This window comes from Medicago truncatula, chromosome 1, assembly GCF_003473485.1.
Source record: "Medicago truncatula cultivar Jemalong A17 chromosome 1, MtrunA17r5.0-ANR, whole genome shotgun sequence".
Lineage (NCBI taxonomy): Eukaryota > Viridiplantae > Streptophyta > Magnoliopsida > Fabales > Fabaceae > Medicago > Medicago truncatula.
Genome location: NC_053042.1, coordinates 51,952,604 through 51,977,169, shown reverse-complemented (window position 1 = coordinate 51,977,169; position 24,566 = coordinate 51,952,604). Strand labels below are relative to the sequence as shown.

The window sequence follows — 24,566 nt, the reverse complement described above, 5'->3', positions numbered from 1 at the left end:
TTATATTTTGATGAATCACCAAGGTATACCTTTTTTTTTTTTTATAAGAGATGATGTTATATGTCATGCTTACATCCTAAAAAAAAATTAATTTGTAGAATGAGATTTTTATTATTTTTTATGCTGATAATCATTTGTATTATTTTTTGGAAAAAAGGTTTAAATGAGTTGAATTTTATGACTCATCAAAGTTTGAGTAAGTCTCAAGACTTAAAAAACACGTTTACAAAATTACTTTACCCATCGTTTCTTAAAGAGATACTCACAATCATATTGACAATAAATGTTGCGCTCAAAACATTATGAAGGAGTCAATTCAATCATTTGTATTCAATTCGTTATAAAATGTAAGCAAAAATAAGAGAAAATAACTTTTTTTTAAAGAAGAGAAAATAATTTTTATTGATCAATTTTTACTTATATTTTAAGACAGATAGAGTATTATTTATGAACATAAGAGAAAATCACAAAAATATTTTGTGTATGTAAATTGTGTTTTGATCTCCTCTTGAATTCGTCTTAAAATTGACTAGTGCTGTTGTGAACTAGTCATCATAATGAATCATATTTTTTTCATTTTGACTAATTTATCAAATATTTCTTCTTCTTTTTTATATCATGTTCTTTTTAAATTCCCTTGTTTTCTTGAAAACATTATCCTTCCTTCAAAGTAAAAATCATAGCAAGAAGAAATTCACACACAAACACAATACAATAAACTTATACTAAAAAATAACATTTTGACTTTGAGTGAGAGAAAGAAAAAGGATTAAGAAGCTTAAAAAACTAACAAAGTGTCGTTTAGTTCATTCAACTTAACATTAACGTTCTTCCAAAGATTCACCAAAACCAAAACAAAAACAAAAACAAAAACAAAACCCTCTCTCTCTCTCTAAAAAAATTTCATTTTCAATTTTATTTAGTTTATTCACCTACTTCACTTTCTCTCTCTAAAACCTCTCTCACAAGCAAAACAACGCTATTTCTTTGTTTCACTGTTCCTTGTTAAAAAAATTGCTGAATCTGAACCATACCCATTTTCCATCTCCTTGATCTGCATCTTTTTCATACTCATACACTTCAGATTCTTTTGTTTTGTAGCTATGAAGGTAACAATGTGAGGTAAAGTTTTCACCTTTTTGCAATGGTGGCTGCCATTTCTGAAAACCCATTAACCTCTTCAAGGTCCGACATCAACAACAACAACAATAACAATAACAATGGTGTCTTACCCAGAAGAAAAGGTAGACAAATTTCTTCTAGGTACATGTCTCCTTCACCTTCTTCTTCTTCTTCTTCTTCAACAACTACTACAACTACAACTACAACATCAACAACAACAACAGTGTCTTCTTCTTCTTCTTCTTCATCTTCTTCAAGAAGATTTGCTTCACCACTTTTGTCACGTTCAACGAATTCATCATCTTCAACACCAGTTGCTGTACCTAAACGTTCTCAATCTGTGGACCGTAGGAGACCTACTAGACCAACAACCCCAGTTCCTGAAGCAACTAAGCTTCTAGTAACTTCCACTAGGAGTTTGTCTGTTTCTTTTCAAGGTGAGGCCTTTTCACTTCCTATTAGTAAGAGTAAAGCGAAAGCCGTCACGCCGGAGCGACGGAGGGTTACTCCTTCTGTTTCTGGAAAAGGAGATCAGGGTGAGAATTCTCGACCCTCGGATCAGCATAGATGGCCAGCACGTTCGAGACAGACAAACACGAACACAAACAATCACTTGTCAAGGAGTGTGGATTATGGTGGTGTTGGTGTTGGTGAGAAGAAAGTTGTACGTGCATTGCAACAATCAATGGTTATTGAGAGTGGTAGAAGAAGAGATTCTTTTGATGGGTTAGGTGGTTTGAGTTTGGATTTAGGGAAAACTACTCAATTGAATGAACATTCTTTGAATTATGATGTTAATGCTTCTGATACTGATAGTGTTTCATCTGGCAGTAATTCAGGAGGAGGACATGATTCTTCTCTTGGTGCTCTTAAGGTTCCGAGGGAAAATCGTGGTATTGTTGTTTCTTCCAAGTTTTGGCAGGAAACTAATAGCCGGTTGCGTCGGTTACAAGATCCTGGTTCACCTTTGTCAACTAGTCCTGCTTCAAGGATCAGTGTTCCATCTAAGAATTCTCAATTGAAAAGGTATAACAGTGATGGACCTATGATGTCGCCGAGAACAATGGCTTCTCCTATAAGGGGAAATGCGCGGCCTGCTTCGCCTAGTAAACTTTGGGCATCGGCTGCGTCTTCTCCATCCAGAGGGTTTTCTAGTCCTTCTAAGGTGAGAAGTGCGGTTGCTAGCACCATCAATAGTAATTCTGGTAGTTCACCTTCGATTCTTAGCTTCTCTGCTGATGTGAGGAGAGGGAAGATAGGGGAAGATCGGATATTTGATGCGCATACCTTGAGGCTTCTTTATAATCGGTATGTGCAGTGGCGGTTCGTTAATGCTAGGGCTGATGCTGCCTTTATGGTGCAGAAATTGAATGCAGAGGTATGGTTGAATTTGTGTTCTGTCAAACCATGTTCGATATTATAGTTTTTGTTATTTGTTAGTGTCATGAATATTGCAATTGTTATTTTTTTTTTTTTGCCAGTAATTGTCCATTGCTTCATTTTTTATAGTGTGCTTTGTGGAATGATTTAGGTTAGTGGGATGTTGTTTATTGTGCTTGCAAATTGCTATTTTCTGCGTAGGGTTTTAATGTCGAACAACATTAGAAACCCTGTGCTAGAAGTTTAGGCTGTCAGCTAAGGTCTCGGGGTGAATGATGAATATTGCTATCTGATTTTCAAGGAAATATGCTAGATTTTAGAGTGCAGATTGACAGAGATGATGAAAATCATTTTGCATTTATTGGATTCATGATCTTAATCTCGAAGTATAGATAGTACTTCTCATCATCATTCCATCTCTTTTAAGTGTTTGGAGATTTCAAAGTTTTCAACCGTTGCACAGTGTCTTTCTAGTTGCAGATAATGCAGGCTCATTAGTAGATGATCTAGCCTGTAAATAATTATCAACAAGGAGTTCTCACAAATTCTCCCCTAATGATTTGGTACTAATGTTCAAAATATCTTCAGAGACCTTATATGACATCTGTTCTGGTTTGTATTGAGTTAAGAATCTGACCAATGACACCAAGAAACTATCTTGTTGGTGGTGATCTAACTAGGAAGCTCTATAGTGAAATGTTTTCACGTAGAAATTTGCAAGCAGCGTTGTGCCGTTGTCCTATATTTGGCTTAAGTGTCTTAGAAACTGTTAGGAACCCAAGAATTAAATTGAGAAGAATGAACTATTTTTTTTGAAAAGTTGAGGGAAAAAAAGAGAATAGGAGAGAAGTCTCTCCTCCAAGGGTTCCCCTTAACAATAGAGTGACCACTCTATTCGCAGGAGTTTACAATGCTCAATGATTCCCTCTATCTATGTATCCTTCTATTTATACATGTTATTACCGTAACTATCCAACTAGCTAACTAACTAACTTCTCTATCAACTCTTAACTACTCTAGTTAGTAGTTACCCTTTATTCTATATCGTAACAGAAACAAGTAGGATTTTACAATAAGCCAATTGAATGGAAATGGATATAAGCTGATAGGAACCTGGTATTTTATTGATTTAGGCGAGGTCGTTCTATTTTATTTCCATTGTGGTCTGTATTCTCTATGTCATAATTTTTTTCTCCTCTTTAGTATCTAGGATTCTAGGAAATATATGTTTCTTATGGAATTATTGGCTTAATAATCGAAAGAATAATGATGTTACCTATATGTTTTTCTCGTTCTTTCTTCCCACATATGGAGCTCAACCAATTAGCAAGTCAAAATTTAGGGAAGAAATCCTCTGATTATACAATATATTGTAGAGCTTCGAGGGTCTGTACGTTCGTATGCCAAAAGGGCAAAGACCCCAATACTATCTCAAATCACAAGAGTCAATGCAGTCTCGGAGTCTCCTTTTCATCCCTTTTTATATCAATATATTACATAGTCTACCTCTCTAACTATCTCAATCTCAACTAATTGTAACTTCCAACTAACAAACCTATCATAAACCTTCTATCTTTGCGGACAAAAATTATATGCACAGAAAATCAAAGTAGTTGCTGGAAAGGGTTTAAGTTTATCTCAAGTTGAAACCTTTATTCTACAGCTTAATTTAATAACATGTTGACAATGAGTCCAGTGTCCATCAAAGTTGTCCCTATTTAAGCTTTCTTTACAATAATTTATAGGCTGTGGAGTTCTACTGGTCTTAGTGACATTCAATAATTAAATGCTTTTATGGTTTTTCACTATGCTGACAATGTTATTAAGTGTTTACTCATGTGCCACGGAATAATGCACTCCTACAATGTTTAGGATGACAGTAGCAATACTGTTGGCCGATAACAATACATACACATGGTAATGTACTATACACTAAAGCTAAACTAAATGATTTTATTGTGCCAGACACATTTGTGGAACGCATGGGTAACAATCTCAGAGCTTCGACATTCAGTCATACTTAAAAGAATCAAGCTGGTATTGCTGAGGCAAAAGTTGAAGCTCACTTCCATTCTAAAGGGACAGGTATGACTCAATAGTATTTCGCCAATATATCAAGCATGTGTTACAAAGTACAGTGTTATTTTTATATTAGAGTCATAATTAGAAATGCATTTGGATATTTGATCACTATTAATTATTTTATTATTATTGTTTGTCATAATTGAAGTATATTCTGCTCTGTCATAGATTTCGTATTTGGAAGAATGGGCCCTTTTAGATAGAGATCACTCCAGTTCTGTACTTGGAGCAACTGAAGCTTTGAGGGCCAGTACTCTCCGTCTTCCGCTTGTTGAAAAAGCAACAGTATGTACTGCAATTTTTGGATACTCCATACTAATTTAAAATAGTTTGTCAAATATTGAACTCTTATTTTTTTATCAGGCCGATGTGCCAAATTTGAAGGATGCTTTGGGGTCCGCAGTTGATGTGATGCAAGCAATGGCATCCTCAATATATTCTCTTTCGTCAAAGGTGAGTTTTTATAAGGTGGTTCTTTTAATTTTGAAGCATCAATGAAGTGTTTAAAATTTATTGTCTGGACTTCTACTCAAAAGTTGGGCATTTAAGTTAGAAGTAATACATTCCTTGATTGGTTAAGATTTTGTCAAATCAAGTGAAGCCATTCTACCAATTATTGAGTGTTATTATAATCCTTGGAAAAAGGATACTTGGATTTTAAATTCTTCAAAATAGAGCCAAAATTAGCTTGTTAGTTTACCCATTACCTGTTTCATTACCATTTAATAGATCATATTTATTGCTTTTTGCAAATATAATGAATAACAAATTAAAGAATTCTTATTTAGATTGATATTTGCGCAGAATCTTTTGTAAATGAAGAAAATTTAAAATCTTAAAGGATCAAAAGCTCATAATGATGGACACACTATTGTCCACTGTCTTGATGCCATATAAACCAAGTGGTTGGCGTCAAGTGCTTCATGAGCTTCAGTTAAATTCAAATTGATTTGGAGTACCAAGTTTGATCCTTGATTGGAACAATCCTTGGTTAGGTCTAACATACCTCCATGTCAAACTCCAAATTACGAGGGCCCCTTCCCCCAAGAACTAGATGGTTATGTCAACAAAAAAAAAAAACTCAACAATAAGATATTAAGCTGAAAATAATCAAACAAAAAGTATGAAAGATATCTTGGCTAGTAAGCGCATGATATCATTTATCAAGTCGAACATATTCTTACCTTATATGTGCTTAACTTTGTCGGTCTATGGTCATAGCATGGGCACATTAAAATTGGCGTCTTATCCTCATCTTTCTCATAGGGTTAAAAAACACTTCGGAGTTGTGACACTATTCTAAAAAAATATCATATTGATTAACTGATACATATTTGACCTACCAAATCTTTTTTTTAGCCGTGTATATATGAAATACTTTTTTTAGCTGTGTATATACGTATAGCGCACCGCACCTTGTTCTTGTTTTTTAAGTATGGAGAATGTTAACCAGTGCCCCCGGGGCATTGGTTAAGCACCAGTTTTTACTAAAAAGTAATGTAATTATTACCTGATAAAAAGTGACAGATTATATTTTCAAGACAGAAATTCTATTTATAGATTCCTTAACCAGTGCCCCGGGGGCACCGGTTAACAAGACCCTTTAAGTATTTGATGTGTTGCTAGGTTTCTTGTCAATCTCAACCTCATTTGCTTTTGAGCTCTAAATATTTAGCGTCGATTCACACTACCCAAAGGAATGATCAAAATTCTAATGTAGCATAGTGATTGCATTGTAGAACCTGGATAGATTGTTTAATTTTTTTTTAAATGATTGATGTGTGGTTCCTTGAACTATCCCCTGGATCTGGGCTAAGATGCACAATATTCCACACATGGTTGTATGTGTGGGTTCATTTCTGCAGCCATCATAGATTTTATTATTTTTATTGTTTTGCCTTCTGTGGTCACCTTTTCAAATATATGATGAAAAGGAGCTGCATTTGTAACAACTCAGCTTATTAGGTGGGGTCAATTTTGATGGACCAATCAACACCATTTTGCTGCATTATACAAGAACCACCAAAACATTTTCTCACTATATGGACCATTTTAGTTTATCAAAAAGCAAATTCAGTAAATCCAACTTATTATTAAGACTCCCTCCCCATAGGAACCCTTGCTTAATTCTGGAAGAGTTGAAGACAACATTCCTCAAGGCCAAAAGCCAATTGCTTATTTAAGACCTGTTTGGGTTGACTAATTTGAGCTTACCTACTGGCATAAGTACCTGTGAGACTTTGAGAGAGCTTATGAAAATAGGTTATGACATGTCCATACGTTGTTTTTCATAAGCTCTTCAACATAACTTATGAAAACAGTTTAAAACTTAAAGGAAAATAGTTTGACTTTATTTTATCTTTCTTTTATAGAAATAGCTTTTACATAAGCACTTATATGATAAGCGCATTAAGCAATAAGCACTTAATTAAGCTTTTTATCCAAACACGTTCATTTAAGTTTCATACTAGGCCACTCATGGAATGGTTCATGCATAAAGAGAGAGAGGGGAAGCGGGAGTTAGGTTTGAGATGAGCAAGTATTTACACTTCTATTCTATTAGTATATTGAAAACTATTCGTTTGTAGCAGGTGGAAGAAACTAACTGCTTGGTAGCGGAGATCCTAAAGGTAACATCAAAGGAAAGGTTTTTGCTTCAACAATGCAAGGATTTTTTGTCTTCCTTAGCAGCCATGCAGGTAATTAATCATGTTTGTCCGAAGCTTTCTCGTTCTAATTTTGACTATATCGCTATTCTTATCTAAAAATATTGTGGCAGGTCAAGGATTGTAGCCTAAGAACGCATATGTTACAACTTTCTCGTGCACCAGCTTCTTAACAACAAACACGTGTGTAGAATTGATTTTATTTGACCTGACAGCTCTCACTCCTAATGCTAACACACTACTCTCCCAAGCCTTTTATTTAACACAAAAGAAGGTAATAAGAATGGAATGAAATGGAGAGTCAATAGCTGGTTTCTGTTTGCTGGTTTCTGAAACCTAGTGCGGTCTTGAATGTCTTGTGTGTAGTGTATCCCATGTGTCTGAATATTACAGTTTACAAAAGGAAAAAAACAGCTTTTCTCTCTCACTAGATAGTTAGATTAATTAAGATGTATACAATTACCTTGTCATTTGAGGAAAAGCTGAGTGTCTGTCTGTGTATATATCAATATGTAATCAACTAATTATTGTTTAGTAGGTAGTTTGTTGCCTAGATCTTCATTTGAATCAATGGAGTATTATGCTCTATTAGTTTTAAATATTCATTTCTTTTATTCAACTGAAAAGAAAGTATAGTATAGTTTTCATCATAATCTAATCTAAATGTCTACTTCTATGTTGCAAGATTTCTTGTATGTAAAGCTTTTCTTGACACAATCAAATATCGACATTTAAAATCAGTAAAAATACAATGATGGATATTTTTCCCCAACCTAAATACAGTTTAAAATAATGTGTAGATAGCTGTGTTACGTGAACCTCATTTGGTGATTAACTTAGATTACAAGCAATATGGTACAATGAATTTAAAGTGAGTGTATGTATTGTCATTGTCACTAAAATCAAACAATTCTAAGAAAGAGGATTGTAACGTGCTAGTAAAAGGATCAAAGCCACGAATGTGGTCCAATCTTAGAGGCCCATTTCATGTTACTTTTGTGGTCCCATAACAGTGCCGTCTTCTTAAGGGCTAGTCCCATTTACAGTCTAAGATTCTTCGGTGGTAACTAAAGAAAAAAAGATAAATTATATTGTACTAGCGTTAGACGGGCACGCCGTGCCCGTCTGTCCGCTTTTTTTACCGCGCAAACGCACTTTCTATATAAAAGTGATAGGTTGTAAAAGAAAATTTTACTTTAAAGTAGTAGTTGTTCCATGAATGAAATGATATGAATAGATATTAATTTATTAATACAAACTTTTTAAACATAAAATAATTGACATATCTCTCACTTAATACACTTCATACAACCCAAGACGCTCACAATAATTAGACATAAAATATTGACATGTCTTTCACTTAACCTATCAAACACGCTCACAATAAAATAGATATATAAATAAGACATAAGGATATTATAATTTCATACCTTTATCTAAAACATTTCATTGTGATTCCAAATGCACAATTAATCTCTTTAGCGCTTTTTGTTTCAGAACCCTTAAATGAAGTTTGTTACATGTATACTTCACCAAAGTTTATTTCAAAACATGTATACTTACCTCTTCAACTTTCTCCTAATCCCCTTAAAAAAAAAAACTTTCTCCTAATCCTTGTGTTTCCTTTTCTCTATTCTATGCTTGTTCTCAAGTTCCTACATCAGTGCACATAAAAAAAAAGTCAACGGTGTTGAAGATTATTTTAGATCGTAGTAGGAAATAGAAAATGCTTTTGAGTACTTTCTTCTTGATTAAGAGAAATCAGTTATGTAGAGAAATATATTTTTTGCATTATAATGGTAAAACCTTGATGCACTATGTTTTTCTTCGATCATGGTAGAACATCACTGATTTAATATTTATATCTTCTACTACTTCACAAACTTCCTCGACATGACTACAATTGATATGAAGGATGACCCAATAAAATATTTACTGCTCCATGTGATTCCAATATCTTGACCTCATCAAGAATGGTGTGTCTGCTACCCTGGACATAATAGCCAAATAAGAATAGATAAAAAAATATAACCCGAACAAAAAGACCTACATCTTATTGAGAGAAGAGCAGTATCTACCTTTTCTGAAGAGAAGAAAGAACATGAAAGTTTTCTTAGTAACCGCATCTGCCGTACCGCGCCATCAACATAGCATGACCACCGCCATCTCCTAGTTAAAAACTTAGCCCCCACGCACCGACTGCTTTGTGATTTCTTCACTGCCACCAAAATGTTCCCATTTCCCTATCGCAGAACTAGCAGTTGAAAAACATGGCATTGATACCCTACTCGTTTCCTATTTCTTTATATTTTCTTTGCCTCTTCAAGACCAAGTGTAATAACGATCACTTGCTAAGAAAGAATTGGAATGATAAAAATCCAGATTAAAGGTCCCTGTCCTCCATATAGATGTTTTAGATTATAGAAAAAGATATAGATTATAGATGACTAAATATAAAAAATTAATTCTTGTAAAACACACTTACGGTGAAGGGAACCATACATGTCCATCGAAAAATATGTTAACAATTCTCTAAAAAATTAGAGACTAATAAGAAAAAATGCAAGATAGAAAACATAAATAAATACCAAGATAACAAAAATGGGATCAAAATAAAACGAAAGAAATGGAGTACTAACCGTTCCGCGTGGAAAAGAATGATCATGATGAAGGGTTGTCATATTGTTGCGCTTTTAGGTTTCCCAATAGAAAACATAGTCTACACTTATGAAGCACATACACATACATCGATACCAGACACAGTAATGACACATAAATAAATTTATTGAACATAATCAAATGTGTAGGTGTCAGACATCAACATACATCCGATATGTTACACGCCATTCATTAAAAGTAAATTCTGTGCAATAAACATTATTCACAAACAAATTTTAAACGATATTAAACTTTTCATACATACTTGACAATGTCCTCCTTTCCTCTTCTGCAAGTGATTTTGTCTTTTTCAATCAACCTTTGTTTCCATTAGATGAATTTTGTCGCTTTGTATTGCTATTAGTAATTGGCAAATATAAACTACCATCAATCATGAAAGTCCAAGTTCTTCAATAAAAAGTAGGAAAAAAAAGGGAAGTATGTTAGTGGAGTAGTTGGTTTTAAGGAGTTATTATGAATATTAGTAACCGTGAAAGGATGTCACTTAAATTCAAACTCAAACTGTCAAGGGTATTTTAGGAAGTAAAAATAGGCTACACGAAAATTAAGTATTGCCTTTATTAATAGTTATAGTTAATAGTTGCTATAGATAAACTAAGTTATTTAAAGTGTTAAGTTCGATATTTAATGTAAAGGATTCTGACTTGAGTAAATGTGTAATATTTTTGGATGTACTGAAACAGAATCAGTAGTAAATTGCTTGCCTGCATTTTTTTTTTTAAAAGTGGGACACATGCATTTACAACTTTGGTAAAATTTGGTGAAACAGCCCATTCGTGACTACTGGAAAAAGTTAGCATTATTTGATTTGATTCAATGCCAACTTGAAGAATCAATGCCCGTGACATTATTATTGGTATATATTTCCCATTCTTTGCTATTTCACGTTTAGTCGTAGAATTATCACTATTTTTAGTGAAATTTTCACTTGTATAATCTTCATGGGTATCTACGACTTGACATATGTACATTCACATTAGTAGCTATAGCGAACAAAAGAAGAGAAATTACCAGTTGTGAAAAAACAAAATTCTAGCCAATGCAAGGGAAAAAGTTTTACCTCTTATGGGTAAATCAAGGTTTAGACTAGATCAGGGTAGACGAATATTTTCATACATAGTTGTAGTACATGAAAGAACCACTAACATGACGCAACCCAAGACCAATTTGAATATAGTATATAGTGTTGAACACTTTATATTATTAATGGGAAATATTTAAGACAATAAAAAAAAGGTAAAGATAGTTTTTTTATTTTTAATATAAGGTAAAGATAGCTGAGTTGCCCCTTTGTGACATGTAAAAAATTGAGTTTGTAGAGGCTAGTAAATTGTAATATCATTTTTCAAGCTCATCGTTGTTAGATAATACTTTGTTGTCTTAAGTTTTTTTTTTTTTTTTGAAGAGTGTGGTAGGGCATGTCACATGGCCTTTGGTATTAGAGAAATTGAATCTTGCGGTTTTAGACGGGTACAGCTGCATGTAGATTCAAAGGTCGCACATACTTTATAGTATCATCTAAAGAGGAATGTAGTTTTTAAGATGCTAGATTGATGTGACGGATAATCAAGTGGCTAGAATTGGATTGAGTAATGAAAGTGTGTCACTCTTAGTCTTATTATGAAGCAAACAAATGTGAGGATGCTCTAACTTCGTTTAGCTATGAAAAAGGTTTAAATGTGATATCATATGAACAACATCCGATTCATATTAGTTTTTTAGATTTTGCTGATTATGTGGGAGTTACAACTCCTTGTTTTCGGCTTCAAACCTCTAATTATCTTTTTTCTTTTCATGGTTTACTCTAATATTTGTGGTGTCATATATGTTTGTAATTGTATATGTATGTAACTACTCTAATTTTGTTTAACTATAAAAGAAATTTTATTCTATTTATTTGTACAAATAAATGATATGACTAAAACTAGTGATTTTAGAGGAATATCAACGACAAAATATATTATAGCTACCAAAACCAAATTCACTGGTTATTGCAGAAAAATAGTTTTTTTAGAGGATGGATTATAGAAAAATACTTGGTGGTGACAATTATTTACCATAATACTCTGAACAGAGCAATTTTCAATATATAAAGTTATGGGATATTAATTTCAAAATTAAGAATAAATAAAGAAAAAAGGCATGAGATCGATCATAAGAATAGTGTAAGGAGTTGGTTCCTTTGAGTTTGAGAATTAGCATAAACATAAGAACAATCTTCTGTTCTTGTTCTACTTCCCAACGTGGAAGACTCCGATTCCTCTGACTCATGTGTCCCCGCACGTTGCTTTTCTGCTTGGTTTTTCACCACTCTAGAGTATGACATCAACCCAGATTGCTGTTGGTGATATTGATGATGAATTGAACTACTATCATGATCCACACCTAACAACTGATCAGGGAGTGCCGTCAACGCGCCGCCGTTACCTCTCAGCACTTGTTCAACACCAAGTTGACAGAATTGCCACTTTCCAGTCCATAACAGCCCAACTGCTCCATTTACTGGATTTATAGTTCTCCCAACAGCTTCATACATAAGCGACTGGAACAAACCTGTAATATAATTGAATTAATTAATACATGTTAGAAATTTGTATATTCTTTTGAACCAGATACATCAACTTTTATTTATCCGAGTAGTATATATATATATATATATACATGATCTTTGGTTGGGATGAACAGGTGAAAGGAAAGACATGAGGGTGGCACGGCCAAAGAACTTGGTGACAAAGACAGTGGCGTTAGCCTGTGCTTGTGGATTTTGTATCCACGTTAGACAATCTCGTAACATGCAATCCTCACTGCATCCCTTTCTCAAAACTCGGCAACCGTTGCAACTCATTTTATTATATATATATATATCTTCAATTTACTACTAGATAGATAAATGTAACACTGTATGGTCTTATATCTTGCAGGTTTTAGTTAATCATGTGAAGAAAGAAAACTTAATTATTATGCATAATATAGTGGTGAAAAGTAGGAGTGCGTGTGTGTGGGGAATCATGCATGCATCATCAACTAATCAACATTTGTTCATTTTTTAATAATAGTACTAATATTATAGTGTATATATTCAAACCATGGTTAAGTTACAAATATATTGGGTAGGGTAGGGTCATGTTGTTAGGGCTGCAACTCAGGTTCTCCGCAAATGTTGGGAATTTTTCCACACTTCACTTGGAGATAATTCCCTTCACATTTCTCTCCCACCATCAAATTTTACTTTATTCACTAAATTGGACCACCGTAGATGCATACTAACTTTATTTCTCATCAATTAGTTTTGTTCATTGTAATTTTGTGTCCTAATCTTTTTAGCTTCAATAATTAATTACTCCTACATAATTAACTTGAGTGTGGATGTTTGGATTGATTGGAAATTTGATAAAATTATGGTGACATGTATATATATATATATATAATATAATAATGTGATCGCATGAAATTCAATATTTATTAACGAGATTCGTCAATGTGCGCCCAATATACTCTAATCAAATATTTGTAACTTCAAACACTCTATAAATAGTTTTTTATGATTTTTTTTCCTCCATAAAACAGAATTCATTTATATTTCAAACATTCTACTATATTGATTCTTCTGTCATAAAAAGAAGAGTAAATAAGCATTGGTTGTTGGTGTTTCTAATTTATTATATAGTACTCCACCTTATTTTTTGAATGGCATACAATATTATTAGAAAGTAAATATTCATTAATTATATACCTGTTGTTGCAATTTGTAGGAGTATTTTTTTTTCTTTTCCTAGAGGAGATTTATAAGGGTTTTTTTATTTTATATTTCAATATACAAGATTTAGATCAATCTTTATTAGTTTCCATTCCACCCTCATTCTTATTCTCGTCACTTGATAACTGAGATAAAAACCAATTTATAAAAAAATAAATTACTACAATATTTTACCTACTTCAAGATGAGTTGTAAACAATTAAAGCTCTATGATGACAACTTTACAGTGGGGATATCAATAATATATGCCAAAGTTCAAGTGGACCGTGAGCTATGATGATTTATTATTATTATTATTATTATTGTGCTAGCTGCATATATTTATAGGCATAGAAATTACAGACAGAATTTGGATACGTGGCAATTGCAATCTTTATCCATAATGGACCACACTTCATTCATATGAACAAAGGTATTTCCAACTCCAACAAAATTAATGTTTGTGGAGAATGGGATTCCATTTAGGATAAACTTGTGCATTTGAAACTTTTGACGTACGTAATATGCATTGCAACAACTTATATGTCGTTAAAGGTGACTCTACCATGGTATAGTATTATTTTTTTTGTATATTTAAATTGGAGAACTGGACCCATTATAACCCCAGTAATACTTATAATTAAGTTTGATTAGGCTCTATACAGTTCAAAATTAGTTTGTGAAATGCAAGGACAATTATTGGTGTATCTTCTTTTTTTATAATCACAGAATCTGTATTCTGTGTCCCTTCAATGCATTAGGAAGACATATTAATGAGGTTGGGGCATTTTATCAGAAACAATGTACTGTTTCAAAAAGAAAATCAGAAAGAATGTTAATATATAACATAATTTTATGAAACCAGTTTAGTAAAAAATTATACACTTTAATCAAACAAACTTTTTATGAGAAACATATATATAAAAATAAGTATCAGAAAGAAATAATATGTTACAATTTTGCTATCTTCATCACAGTTTTGTCTATAGTAATAATCACTCTCACGGCTTCGATTTAAACATTTAGACTCCTTTGTAATAAACGTAAAATCTTGATTTTAGATTTTGGTTAAGCTCCAATGAAGCTGATCAAACACCTTGTGAAAGAAACAAAGTAGTTACAACTGAAGTTAACAGGCAGATTATTAAATGTTACATACCTCAGCAAATTACTATTTGTTCCATTATTATTTATAATACTTACTACTAAGGTTTATTAAACTTTCTGCCGCGGCACAGTTACGTGGCCCTAGGACTAGGAGTAGTAACCTTAATTAGTTTAATTAATTCAATATTAATATTACTAGTACTATAGTACTACTATATTGATAAATAATCCACCCTAGAAAAGTTGGTATGTGGTTAATGGGTGCCGGATTGGCAGTAATTATCAATGTTTGTGACGTGAATTTTAAAGCATGTTTATGTGGATTTTAGTGGAACAGTTTTGTTTCTTTTTGTGTTTGCTAGAAACAGTAAACAAATGGGATAGTTAAATTACAATTCCAGAGCCCTCACCTGCATCTTGTCACTGTTCTATTGGTACAGCACAATTGAGTTGTTTTGTTTTTCCCTTCAGTTTATGCTGTTTGTTTTAATTTTAGAAGTCTCATTTTGGATTACACTTACACTGATTCCTCTCTACAATTGTGAAGAAAGGTAAACAAAAGAAAACGAATCTACAAAGAATGTCTAGTGACCTTTAAATTAAAGTATATCCAGAGGAATTCTTGCATAGTCATAACCATTTGAACACTTACATATTTAAAAAAAAAAAAAAATAGAGAGAGAAAAGAATTAAATAATATGTATTTTTGAAATAACTAAATAATATGTATTTTGATGTGTGTCTAAATTTTTAACCATGTATATTTGGACACTCATGGAGTCGCACAATTCTAGGATCCACATCATGGTTTTGTTTGGTGGGATCGTGTGCGCGTGTGGCTTGTTTTCTAGCTTTGGGGTAGGGTTTTCTTTGTTGGAGAGTTTGAGGGACGCGGAAAAGAAACAACAAGCACAATGCTCCATGATCACAAGAGAGGGAGACGCCATATCTCCACCCAAAAACTTAGGACCTTTAGCATATGAGTTACCTATCTTATAAATCCGATATTTTACACATCCATAGATGATATGAGACTTAACCACTCACACTTGGAATCCAACATGCTTAAAGTACCATTTGCGCTGAGCAACTACCTGCCCTCATCCTACCATCTATGACTCTCCCTCCTTGTGAATTCTCGTCCTACCAAGAGTTGATGCGGCTCACGATCTCTCAGTCAGTATTTATTAGTAGAACTATTTCTTGCTGAATGGGTAAAAAGAGCTTGTTATTTATTTTTGTTTTAGACTTCTATATGTTTTTGAGGGAATTGGGTTGTATGACCCTAACACTCTTCCGACCGAATTCATTCTCTTGTATTTTTAAATGTTCAAATAAAGTATAACAAAAAAGTATCATAAAATAACATGATAAAAGAAATAATTATTATAATAAAATAATGGGTGCAAAGAATGATATATAAATGTAAGATGCAACCAAAACTTGTAGTATCTCAAGTTTGACTACAAGTTTATAGGTTAAGATCATACACATACTTGTACATAACAAAACAAACAAATTATGAAGTTTTCATCCTTTTATTTTTTTTGAGGAAATAAAGTTTTCATCTTAACATTTACTCATTTATTATTAATTCAAATCTTATAACTCGTTACACCATCAGTGTACACAATTATATCACTGACCCGAGTACCAGCAGAACTAATCCCAAATATATCAGTAAAATCATCTCCTTCAGTACTTTCATTAATCTATTGATAAGTAAACAACTACTTTGATAGGAAAGATGCCAAGGTTTTACTACATGAGTTGCATTCTTCACAATTTTCCTATTTTAAACTATATATACTTTAACTTAATTTAGAAAGAGATAAACCACTAGTTTTGAGGTCCTCTGGACATAAAGAAACTAACCCAAAAAAAAGAGAGAAAATAAACATTAGAAGAAAAGACAAGAAAGTGAACCAATAGCTACTTTTAGGAAACTGAATTCCTCCTATTTCTGGATGGTGTAGATTTAACTTCTTCAGGGTTAACAGAACCAATACTCTCAGATGAATCTGAGCCACTATTTTCACCATGTCCTCCCTTGCTTGCCCATAGCTTAATGAAAGACTTCTTTGACTTCAACAACCCTTTCATTTTTCCAATAACAGCCTTATCCATGTTTGGTTTAGCATCTCCATCTTTGAAACTGTTTCCTACTCCGTTGCTTTGTCTCAACGATGCAAGTTCCTTTCTTAATGCCTTTAATTCCTCAGCTGTCCCTGCACCATCCGTGTCATATTCCGGATTAGTTGTTCCCGACCTTGAGCTACCGTTGGATCCAATGCTCAAGTCTTTGATTCCTTTAGCTATGTCTGGAGTGCTAGTACCCGATGACGCGGCGGTTCTGACCTGCTCGAAATGTAGTACCTGCACAATTACACGTGTCGGTAGCCTCTCGTTTTGCACTGCATGCAAGGATGCATCAACTGACAGCTTTCTGCAATCCATTAGCTGGCATATACTCTTCTTTTCACCTTTGCTGATACCAGGGTGCTCCTGTAGTGTTTCAAAGCATTTAAGTGTAACGGATAAAATATTATTCTATGATAAGCAGAGAATTTAAATTTTAACATACTAAGACACAACAATGGAAAAGCATTCTCTATACTGAATTTAAAATGGACTATGCAACATGAATCAAAGAATTAATTTTACCTTCAAATATGTGTCAATAGCCCTGTAAAGGCCATCATGAGACGGACGAGAGATCCTAGAAACTAACTCAGCAAGATTAACAAAATTCAACAATGGTAAATTAGGATCCTTCGCAATTTCAGCAAGGTATCCATCTATGAGTTTTGCAACCATCAGCTTAGAGGCATCTGATAAAATCCCCGGCTTTCTTATCCCTTCAAGTTCGCCACCTCCAACCAATTCAATCTCGGAATTGTGATCTTTCATAAGAAACTCCCTTACAATTTTCTGTACTATACCAACATCATACATTGTAATCTCTCCATCTGGTGCTTTAATCAAAATATCGTTTACCGAAGCCTCCTCTAGTTGCTGACCAATTCTCTTTACTAGCACATCTCTGATCCTATCTTCTGATTCTACAAAAATCACAGCTTTCAATAGCTTGACTAAGAACCTACACGAAACACTGCCTTTATCGGAAGGCAACAACTTCACAATAGTTTCAACTATTAACCGATGCTTTGACACATCCTCACATGGGATCATACCCTTGCTGAAATTTGGCAACTTTCTGTAAGCATAAGCTTTCAAGGCTTCACCAATTACATCATTAGATTGAATTTCCTTGGTTTTGATATTTGTTATAACAGATTTGTACATGTCAACTTCAAGTTCGCATAAATCTTCAACCCACCAGTCTTTTGGCACATTTCGAGTTCTAACTCCATTCTGGTTTGACTCAAAGCCATTTTCTTCCGGAAGCTTTTTTCGGTTATACGTGTAAGACCAGTCAACTTTAGACACATCGACGCATGCCTTGTTTGCTATAGATTCAATGCAACGGTTGACAACCTTTTGTTCCTCATCCAATGGCGACATAGACTTTGTAGTCTGAAGAAGGATAATGGAATCCTTCCAACTACGAAAAATGCTAGAGCTTAGGAAAACATCGATCTTGAAAAGAAGGTTTCCTTTCTCAATGTTTTCGTGCATTCCAAGATACTCTGCTGCACATCTAGTAGCAATCACATTGTAAGCATTGAGGGTAACAGTCATGCCGTAGCAAAACTTAGCACATATCTCAAAGGCACTTGCACCACCAGGAATGTCTGAAATTTGAATTTCGTTGATGTTTTCTTCATTATTGAGGGAGATCAACTTCTGTAAGTGAGAACTCTTTGATATGAGAGGAAACTACAAATAAAAAGATTTGGAGTATCAGTAACATAAAATGAAGACTTATAGTTGAATTGATTTAGCAGTTTATTTGTGAATAACATGAAGCAATCTTTCCCAACCTGACAATAATTTCAAGTAATGGTTGTCCGAACCAGATTTTCCATAAATCTAACCCAAGTAATAGTTGAATTGGTTTAGCAGTTTATTTGTGAATAACACTTATAGTTGAGATTTTGATAACTAAGTTAATAACAGTCCTTTCCATTTCTGATCCTTAATAAGGTCATGCATTATGATTCACTTATATATCACAGATGAGTAAACCATTAGTTTATTTATTAGGATTTTTTGTTTCATTGGGATTTTATCATCAAATGGCTTTTCAGCACAGGTTAAGGAACAAAAAAAATAGAAACTACTAAATAGAAAAGAAATAAAATACTTGAAATCCACAAGGCAAGAGATGATAAATGTAAATTTCATTCCTTTTAGTGTGGTGTAAGGGAAATGAACATAAAAATTGAGTTGTATTTATCAATCGTAACTTTGCACAAATTGCTATTAAATTTATCAGGCATGGTAGAAGGATTTGAGCATACCTTGTGTAAGTAAAACTTTGTATCCCCTATGCTAACAATAATATCTGATGCCAACTCACTTGCAACATACCTGCGCATGAAAGGCATCTTGTTAGAACAAACTATCTAAAAAGAGGGTGCATAAAATGAATAACAGACATAAAAAAAGAGTAGAACCCTAGAATGGTGGCTAGATCAAGAATGACTGAGAAATAAATGCATAGCTATTCTTAATTAAATTTCTTTCCCAATCTTCTATATTTGAAAAGGGATTTGAAACAGTCTAATTGAAAAGTAATAATGGACATTGTGATATATAGTCGCTAACCAATAAAGACAGCTTCAGAGAAAAAATGCAAGTGAATGTTGTTAAGTTCTTTCACATCGGTCGTACACGAGCATAGTAATATTTTCAACAAATAATGTATAAACACTAGTGTGTTGTGATAAATCAGTTAAAAAAAACAGTAATTTAAGCATTGACGGAAAATTGATGTATAAATAGAAGGACAAAATATAAACATAACTAATTTTCAATATGAATGTACAAGTCCTAGTCAGGTCAGCAACAATAACAGTCATGAAAGATTAATTTTGTTATCGCCAACCAAAAAAAAGGAAGAGGAAAAAGGAAGTGAACAGAAACCATTTTCTTCAACACCAAAAATCACCTAAAAGAATGCATTACATAAAGTAGAAAACTGGAAATCAAAACTAGTACGAATTTTTAAAATTTTCAGTTATCACCAATAGTGAATTAAAAGAAACTGTTGGGAGAATGAATATCATTCTTATGCAAATTTCTTTATATTAGGAACAAAGAAAGTTGAAACAGTAACATATCAACAAATGTAATTCTCATGACAACAAAAATTTCAGCAAACTAACAATTAAGAATAATGTCTATACTAAAAGAAAATGTATAATATTACCTAACATTGTTGTTCCCATCAGTCTGAAATGTATCTGGCTTGGAACCAAGTTTCATAAACTTCATCTGGACAATATAAGATCTACTTTCCTCTAAGAAGATGGTAACTCAAACAAAAAAAGCTTCAATACTACTCAATCTCTGATTCCTAATTCAAACATCCCTACATATAAAACATATCCCAAAAAAGGAATGAGAAGATAACACCAGCTAACACTGAAATGTATATCCAAGTTTCTTGGCCTGAAGAGAGAAAAGAAAAGTTTCTAAAGGCAACAAGGTTAAATACTGAAAAGTATAACGGAATCTTGACAGCAAACAAGGCAGAAGGTTAATATAAAAGATAGAGAAAGATAAGTGGTCTAGATTGGGATTATCCCAATTTTTTAAGCAAAGGTTCTCTTAAATGGTAAGAGACTCTAACAAGAGATTGTTTCCTTGGTCGGCAGCAAAGGCCACGGAGTCCGGGCGCACCGAGTCAGCTCAGGGAACATAGCCAACAGAGTAGTAACACTAAACAATTCTAAAACCAGAGACACAAATCTGACTCCACCTCACTTTTCTTTATTTCTTTATCCTTCACTATCTGATTACACTGTTTCTTTGTTTTTCTTTTTTAAGATTCATACCATACCACCAACACTTTTAAAAGCTTCAAGTTCCAAATCCAACATGTGTATACCTATCTATCTATATTTATATAGTATATCTCTAAATATTTTCTTTTTTTCATTTATTTTCTTTACCGTTGAAGTTTGAAAACCTGCAACTGAAAACAGCATCTTGGTATCAGTTGAAAAAACCACCAAAACTGTAGACAACAAGAATCTTTTGCCAAGTATGGAATAAATGAACAAGATCACGAATATGTTAATTAATGAACAATCATACATCAACAAGTTGCAATATAAAAACAAATTTCAAACTGAAAATCTGAAGAATCCACCAGAATGTAACAAACAAAAATCTAGTAAAATAATGTTAGGCAAGATCATAACTTTATACTATGTGGTGTTAAAATCTCAACCACACATGTAGAAAAATATGCTTTAGATCCACTAACCAAATCAAAATAACAACCACCCAAAAATCACTCTCCGTGTAAACACCAACAACACCCAAGACTCAATTTTTTTTTCCCAACTCATCACAATATAAAAAACTGCACGCATAACCCATTTGAGTCATTGTTTAAAAAAACCTAAAAAAATACAAAACCCATCAAAAGACACATACCCTTTTCAAATTTAGAGGTGAAAATACCATTACTAAGAGGAAAACACATAAAAAAAATAAAAATAAAAATAAAAATAAAAAACACATTAACAGCTCAACCATTAAGAAAGTAAAGATCTTACACAAACATGGAGTGTACTAGAAATGCTGAACAGTGGTTGCTATGACAGTGTAATAAAGTTTTAAGCTTTCAGGTAAACCAGAAGAAGGGTGAAGAGAAAACAGCAAAAATATTCCATACACAAAAAAACAAAATAGTTAAGAAATGATGTTTTATAATGCTTGTAACATTCAACATTACCACTTTTTTGATGTTGTTGCTTGCTATGATACACTTTCCTAATACATTAGTGTCTTTAATTTTAGATGAGAAAGTATGTACCACAACATTGAATTTCTGGGATGGTATGCACTGTGACACAAACACAAAACAAGACACACACAGTTAACAATACATACCACGTTGTTAAGATATGCACGCCAAAACTGACACTTGAGGTTGCTTTTTGATAGCTTTCAAATTAAATGAAGGTAATTAATTAATGTCTTGGTTGGTTCAGTTGAGATAAAATAAAAGAGAGAAGCAGCATAGCTAGACCATAGTGTATAGTGTGCTGTGTGCTGCAATGCAAAACTAGTTACTACTTCTCTTTACCATTTTTTCATTTTCATCATCACTTGTGTCTTTTTCATAAGTAGACAGTTGGCAAAAGCAATTTTTGCTTTGTATCCCCACAAAATCACAACTAACTATATTAGGATAAATTCCATTTCTTTTCAACTATGTCTATAGGTTGTTTTTTAAATTATACTTTTGTTCTTTTTTGAGTTTTTTTTAGACTTTATTTTGGTCTTTTCATTAATTTGTTTTTATTTCATTCTGGTATTTTAAGTTACACATGATAGACAATTCATCCGAGTCTATCTAATGTTTATCATGTGATCATATTTTTTTATTAACTGTTTGACTCCTTAAAGAGAATGAAAAAACAGATAGTATTTGATAAACTCAAGTGCAAAAGCCAAAGAAAACACTTAAAAATCTTAAGTTTGAAATTCAAAAATGATCAAAACGACACAAACAAATTTAAGAATTAAAGCATTAAATATACTTTTGGTACTTTATCTTTTACCAAAACTGCATTGTGATCTCAGCTCAATTCGTATTGACAATGCATAATATATACAAGGTCTGGGATTCGAATCCGACTACCCAAAAAAAAATGTTTTGGTTTTTTATCTTATTTTTAACATGTTTTTTTTTTATCTTTTTAAGAAAAATCAAGTTTGTTCTTATTTTTTATTTTTTTTTAAAAGCCAAAATGAAATTATATAACAATGCAATTCCTAGAGCACAATGTGTGCCATAGAGACTACAAACAGGAACCAAGAGTTACAACAAAACAACCAACACAACAGAGCTACATCAACCTATACCCAAACACACAAGAGGGTATGACCACCACTGCTAAGTATCAAACACAAAAGTAGTTTTTTTAGCTTTCAACCAAGCTAAGGACAACATCTTGACCTTGCCTAACAAACGGGGAATGAGAGTTATTACATTATTAAACAGACGATTATTTCGCTCATTCCACACAACCCAGACACAGAGAAGCCAAATAAGTTGCATAAAATAACATCTAGACTTAGCATCACCTGTCAAATAAGTAAACTGAAGAAAATGGTCAGATATATTATCAGCATCCACCCCCGAGCAACCAATCCAATCACGCACCAAATGCCAAAGCGAACCAAAAGTGTTACACAACAAAAAAAGATATTGGGCCGTTTCTGGATGACCGCAACTAGCGACACATAAGGACATGTCATTCGATAACACCCGTCGAGCAATCAAATTAGTCTTTGTCGGTAAACGATCCTGGAGGAGTCTCCAAGCAAAAACTAAAATCTTCAAGGGAACCTGTTTGTGCCACACCAACTCCGCATCAGTAGCCGCACCAGAGTGGTCCTGAGAGGTTAGCACATGATAAGCACCACTAACAGTGTATCCATCTGACGGAGCAGGAAGCCAAACTCATATATCTGAAACATTCGGAAACAAGAGAACATCAAGAAGTAAAGCCCTACACTCCGCTAACAACTCCTCCTCCCACTGCCACAACCTACGTCTCCACCTCCACATAACCCCCCGCCGCTCCAGATCAAAAAACATGTTAAAAACTAAACTCACATGGTTTCTAGCTTGTCACACATGTTGTAACAATTTAATCTTTTTTAAAGGCGTCACAACAAATCGTTCTTCTTTAAATGCATCGCAACAAAATTTTCTTCGAATACTTATGTTCTTATTTTCGTTTTCAGAATTCGTTCTCATTATTCCTAAAAAACGTCGTTTTTTCCTCTTCTATGCCACATGTGCTTGTGTTAAAACGGTAATTGTCATGTACTCCCTCCGTTCTTTTTTAAGTGTCACTTTTCGAGATTTTTTTTGTTCCTATTTAAGTGTCACTTTACGTAGTTCAATGCAACATTAAATGTTATTTTACTAATATTACCCTTATTTATTATTATGGAGAGAGAAATATATGTAATGAGACATTAAATAAATAAGGTTATTATAGTAAAAATAGAAATTATTGTATCAAAAGTAGCAACATTTATTGATTACTCCCTCCGTCCCTAAATAAATGACCTAGTTGACTCTGACACACATACCAATGCATATGTTTTATCTTTAATATCTTCAATTCTCTACTAAAAAAAATTATAAAAATTTAATATTTTAAAAATACTCATCAAGACGAATCCAACAACATCTTACATGATATTATTTATCTTTCTGAATTAGTAGAAAAGTATGGTCAAAGTATATCAACTCAATAATGCATATTGTCAACTAGGTCATTTATTAAGGGACGGAGGGAGTATCTTGGTTTGTATAAAACGTCAAAATGTGACAATTAAAAAGAAACGGAGGTAGTATTAAACTTTTGTTAACTTATGATTTATGACTAACACGTGAATTTTATTTTTTTTTTAAGAAAATGTGAATCTTTTTAGAAAGATAGATAAATCAAAAATATGTTAGAAATAAAACAAAGGACCAAAATACGTTTTTGGTAAAAAGATAAAGGAAAATATATATTTTTTTTAGGAAAAAGAAAAAATATGTTTAAGTCTTTAATATGTATAATTAAAATGATCAAAATAAGTAACTCAGTTGGTATGGATAATGCATAAAATATGCAAGGTCCAGAGTT

General features: G+C 33.0%; 3 protein-coding genes and 1 long non-coding RNA gene across 11 annotated transcripts; 1 reads left to right on the top strand and 3 right to left on the bottom strand.

Moving 5' to 3' along the window:
• Nucleotides 1–887: 887 nt before the first annotated feature.
• Nucleotides 888–7,849, top strand: LOC25485352 (QWRF motif-containing protein 2). 2 transcript variants are annotated; one of them, XM_013614537.3, is made up of 6 exons: nt 888–2,500; nt 4,468–4,587; nt 4,753–4,869; nt 4,948–5,037; nt 7,176–7,283; nt 7,364–7,849. In XM_013614537.3, exons 1-6 carry the CDS (start codon nt 1,145–1,147, stop codon nt 7,421–7,423), a joined length of 1,851 nt encoding a protein of 616 aa, XP_013469991.1. In that variant the 5' UTR covers nt 888–1,144; the 3' UTR covers nt 7,424–7,849. The 2 variants fall into 2 exon arrangements, with proteins under 2 accessions (XP_013469991.1, XP_013469990.1); XM_013614536.3 differs by having other exon boundaries at nt 7,173–7,283.
• An 857-nt stretch (nt 7,850–8,706) lies between these two features.
• LOC120577909 (uncharacterized) lies at nt 8,707–9,674 on the bottom strand. The gene is made up of 3 exons (XR_005643844.1): nt 9,329–9,674; nt 9,057–9,240; nt 8,707–8,905 (listed from the first exon to the last, which is right to left on the bottom strand). It is a non-coding gene; the product is annotated as an uncharacterized lncRNA (long non-coding RNA).
• Nucleotides 9,675–11,951: 2,277 nt separating this feature from the next.
• On the bottom strand, nt 11,952–12,883 carry LOC11415147 (LOB domain-containing protein 38). Its single transcript, XM_003592430.4, has 2 exons — nt 12,591–12,883; nt 11,952–12,482 (listed from the first exon to the last, which is right to left on the bottom strand). Exons 1-2 carry the CDS (start codon nt 12,772–12,774, stop codon nt 12,082–12,084), a joined length of 585 nt encoding a protein of 194 aa, XP_003592478.1. The 5' UTR covers nt 12,775–12,883; the 3' UTR covers nt 11,952–12,081.
• A 3,564-nt stretch (nt 12,884–16,447) lies between these two features.
• On the bottom strand, nt 16,448–22,000 carry LOC11422306 (BTB/POZ domain-containing protein NPY2). Of its 7 annotated transcripts, none has more exons than XM_039829992.1 (6): nt 21,802–22,000; nt 20,853–20,934; nt 20,108–20,269; nt 19,197–19,266; nt 17,437–18,612; nt 16,448–17,277 (listed from the first exon to the last, which is right to left on the bottom strand). In XM_039829992.1, exons 3-6 carry the CDS (start codon nt 20,170–20,172, stop codon nt 16,711–16,713), a joined length of 1,878 nt encoding a protein of 625 aa, XP_039685926.1. In that variant the 5' UTR covers nt 20,173–20,269; nt 20,853–20,934; nt 21,802–22,000; the 3' UTR covers nt 16,448–16,710. The 7 variants fall into 7 exon arrangements, with proteins under 7 accessions (XP_039685926.1, XP_039685927.1, XP_039685929.1 ...); XM_039829993.1 differs by having other exon boundaries at nt 20,853–20,875; XM_039829995.1 differs by lacking the exon at nt 21,802–22,000 and adding an exon at nt 21,465–21,637 and having other exon boundaries at nt 20,853–20,875.
• Between the last annotated feature and the right edge of the window lie 2,566 nt (nt 22,001–24,566).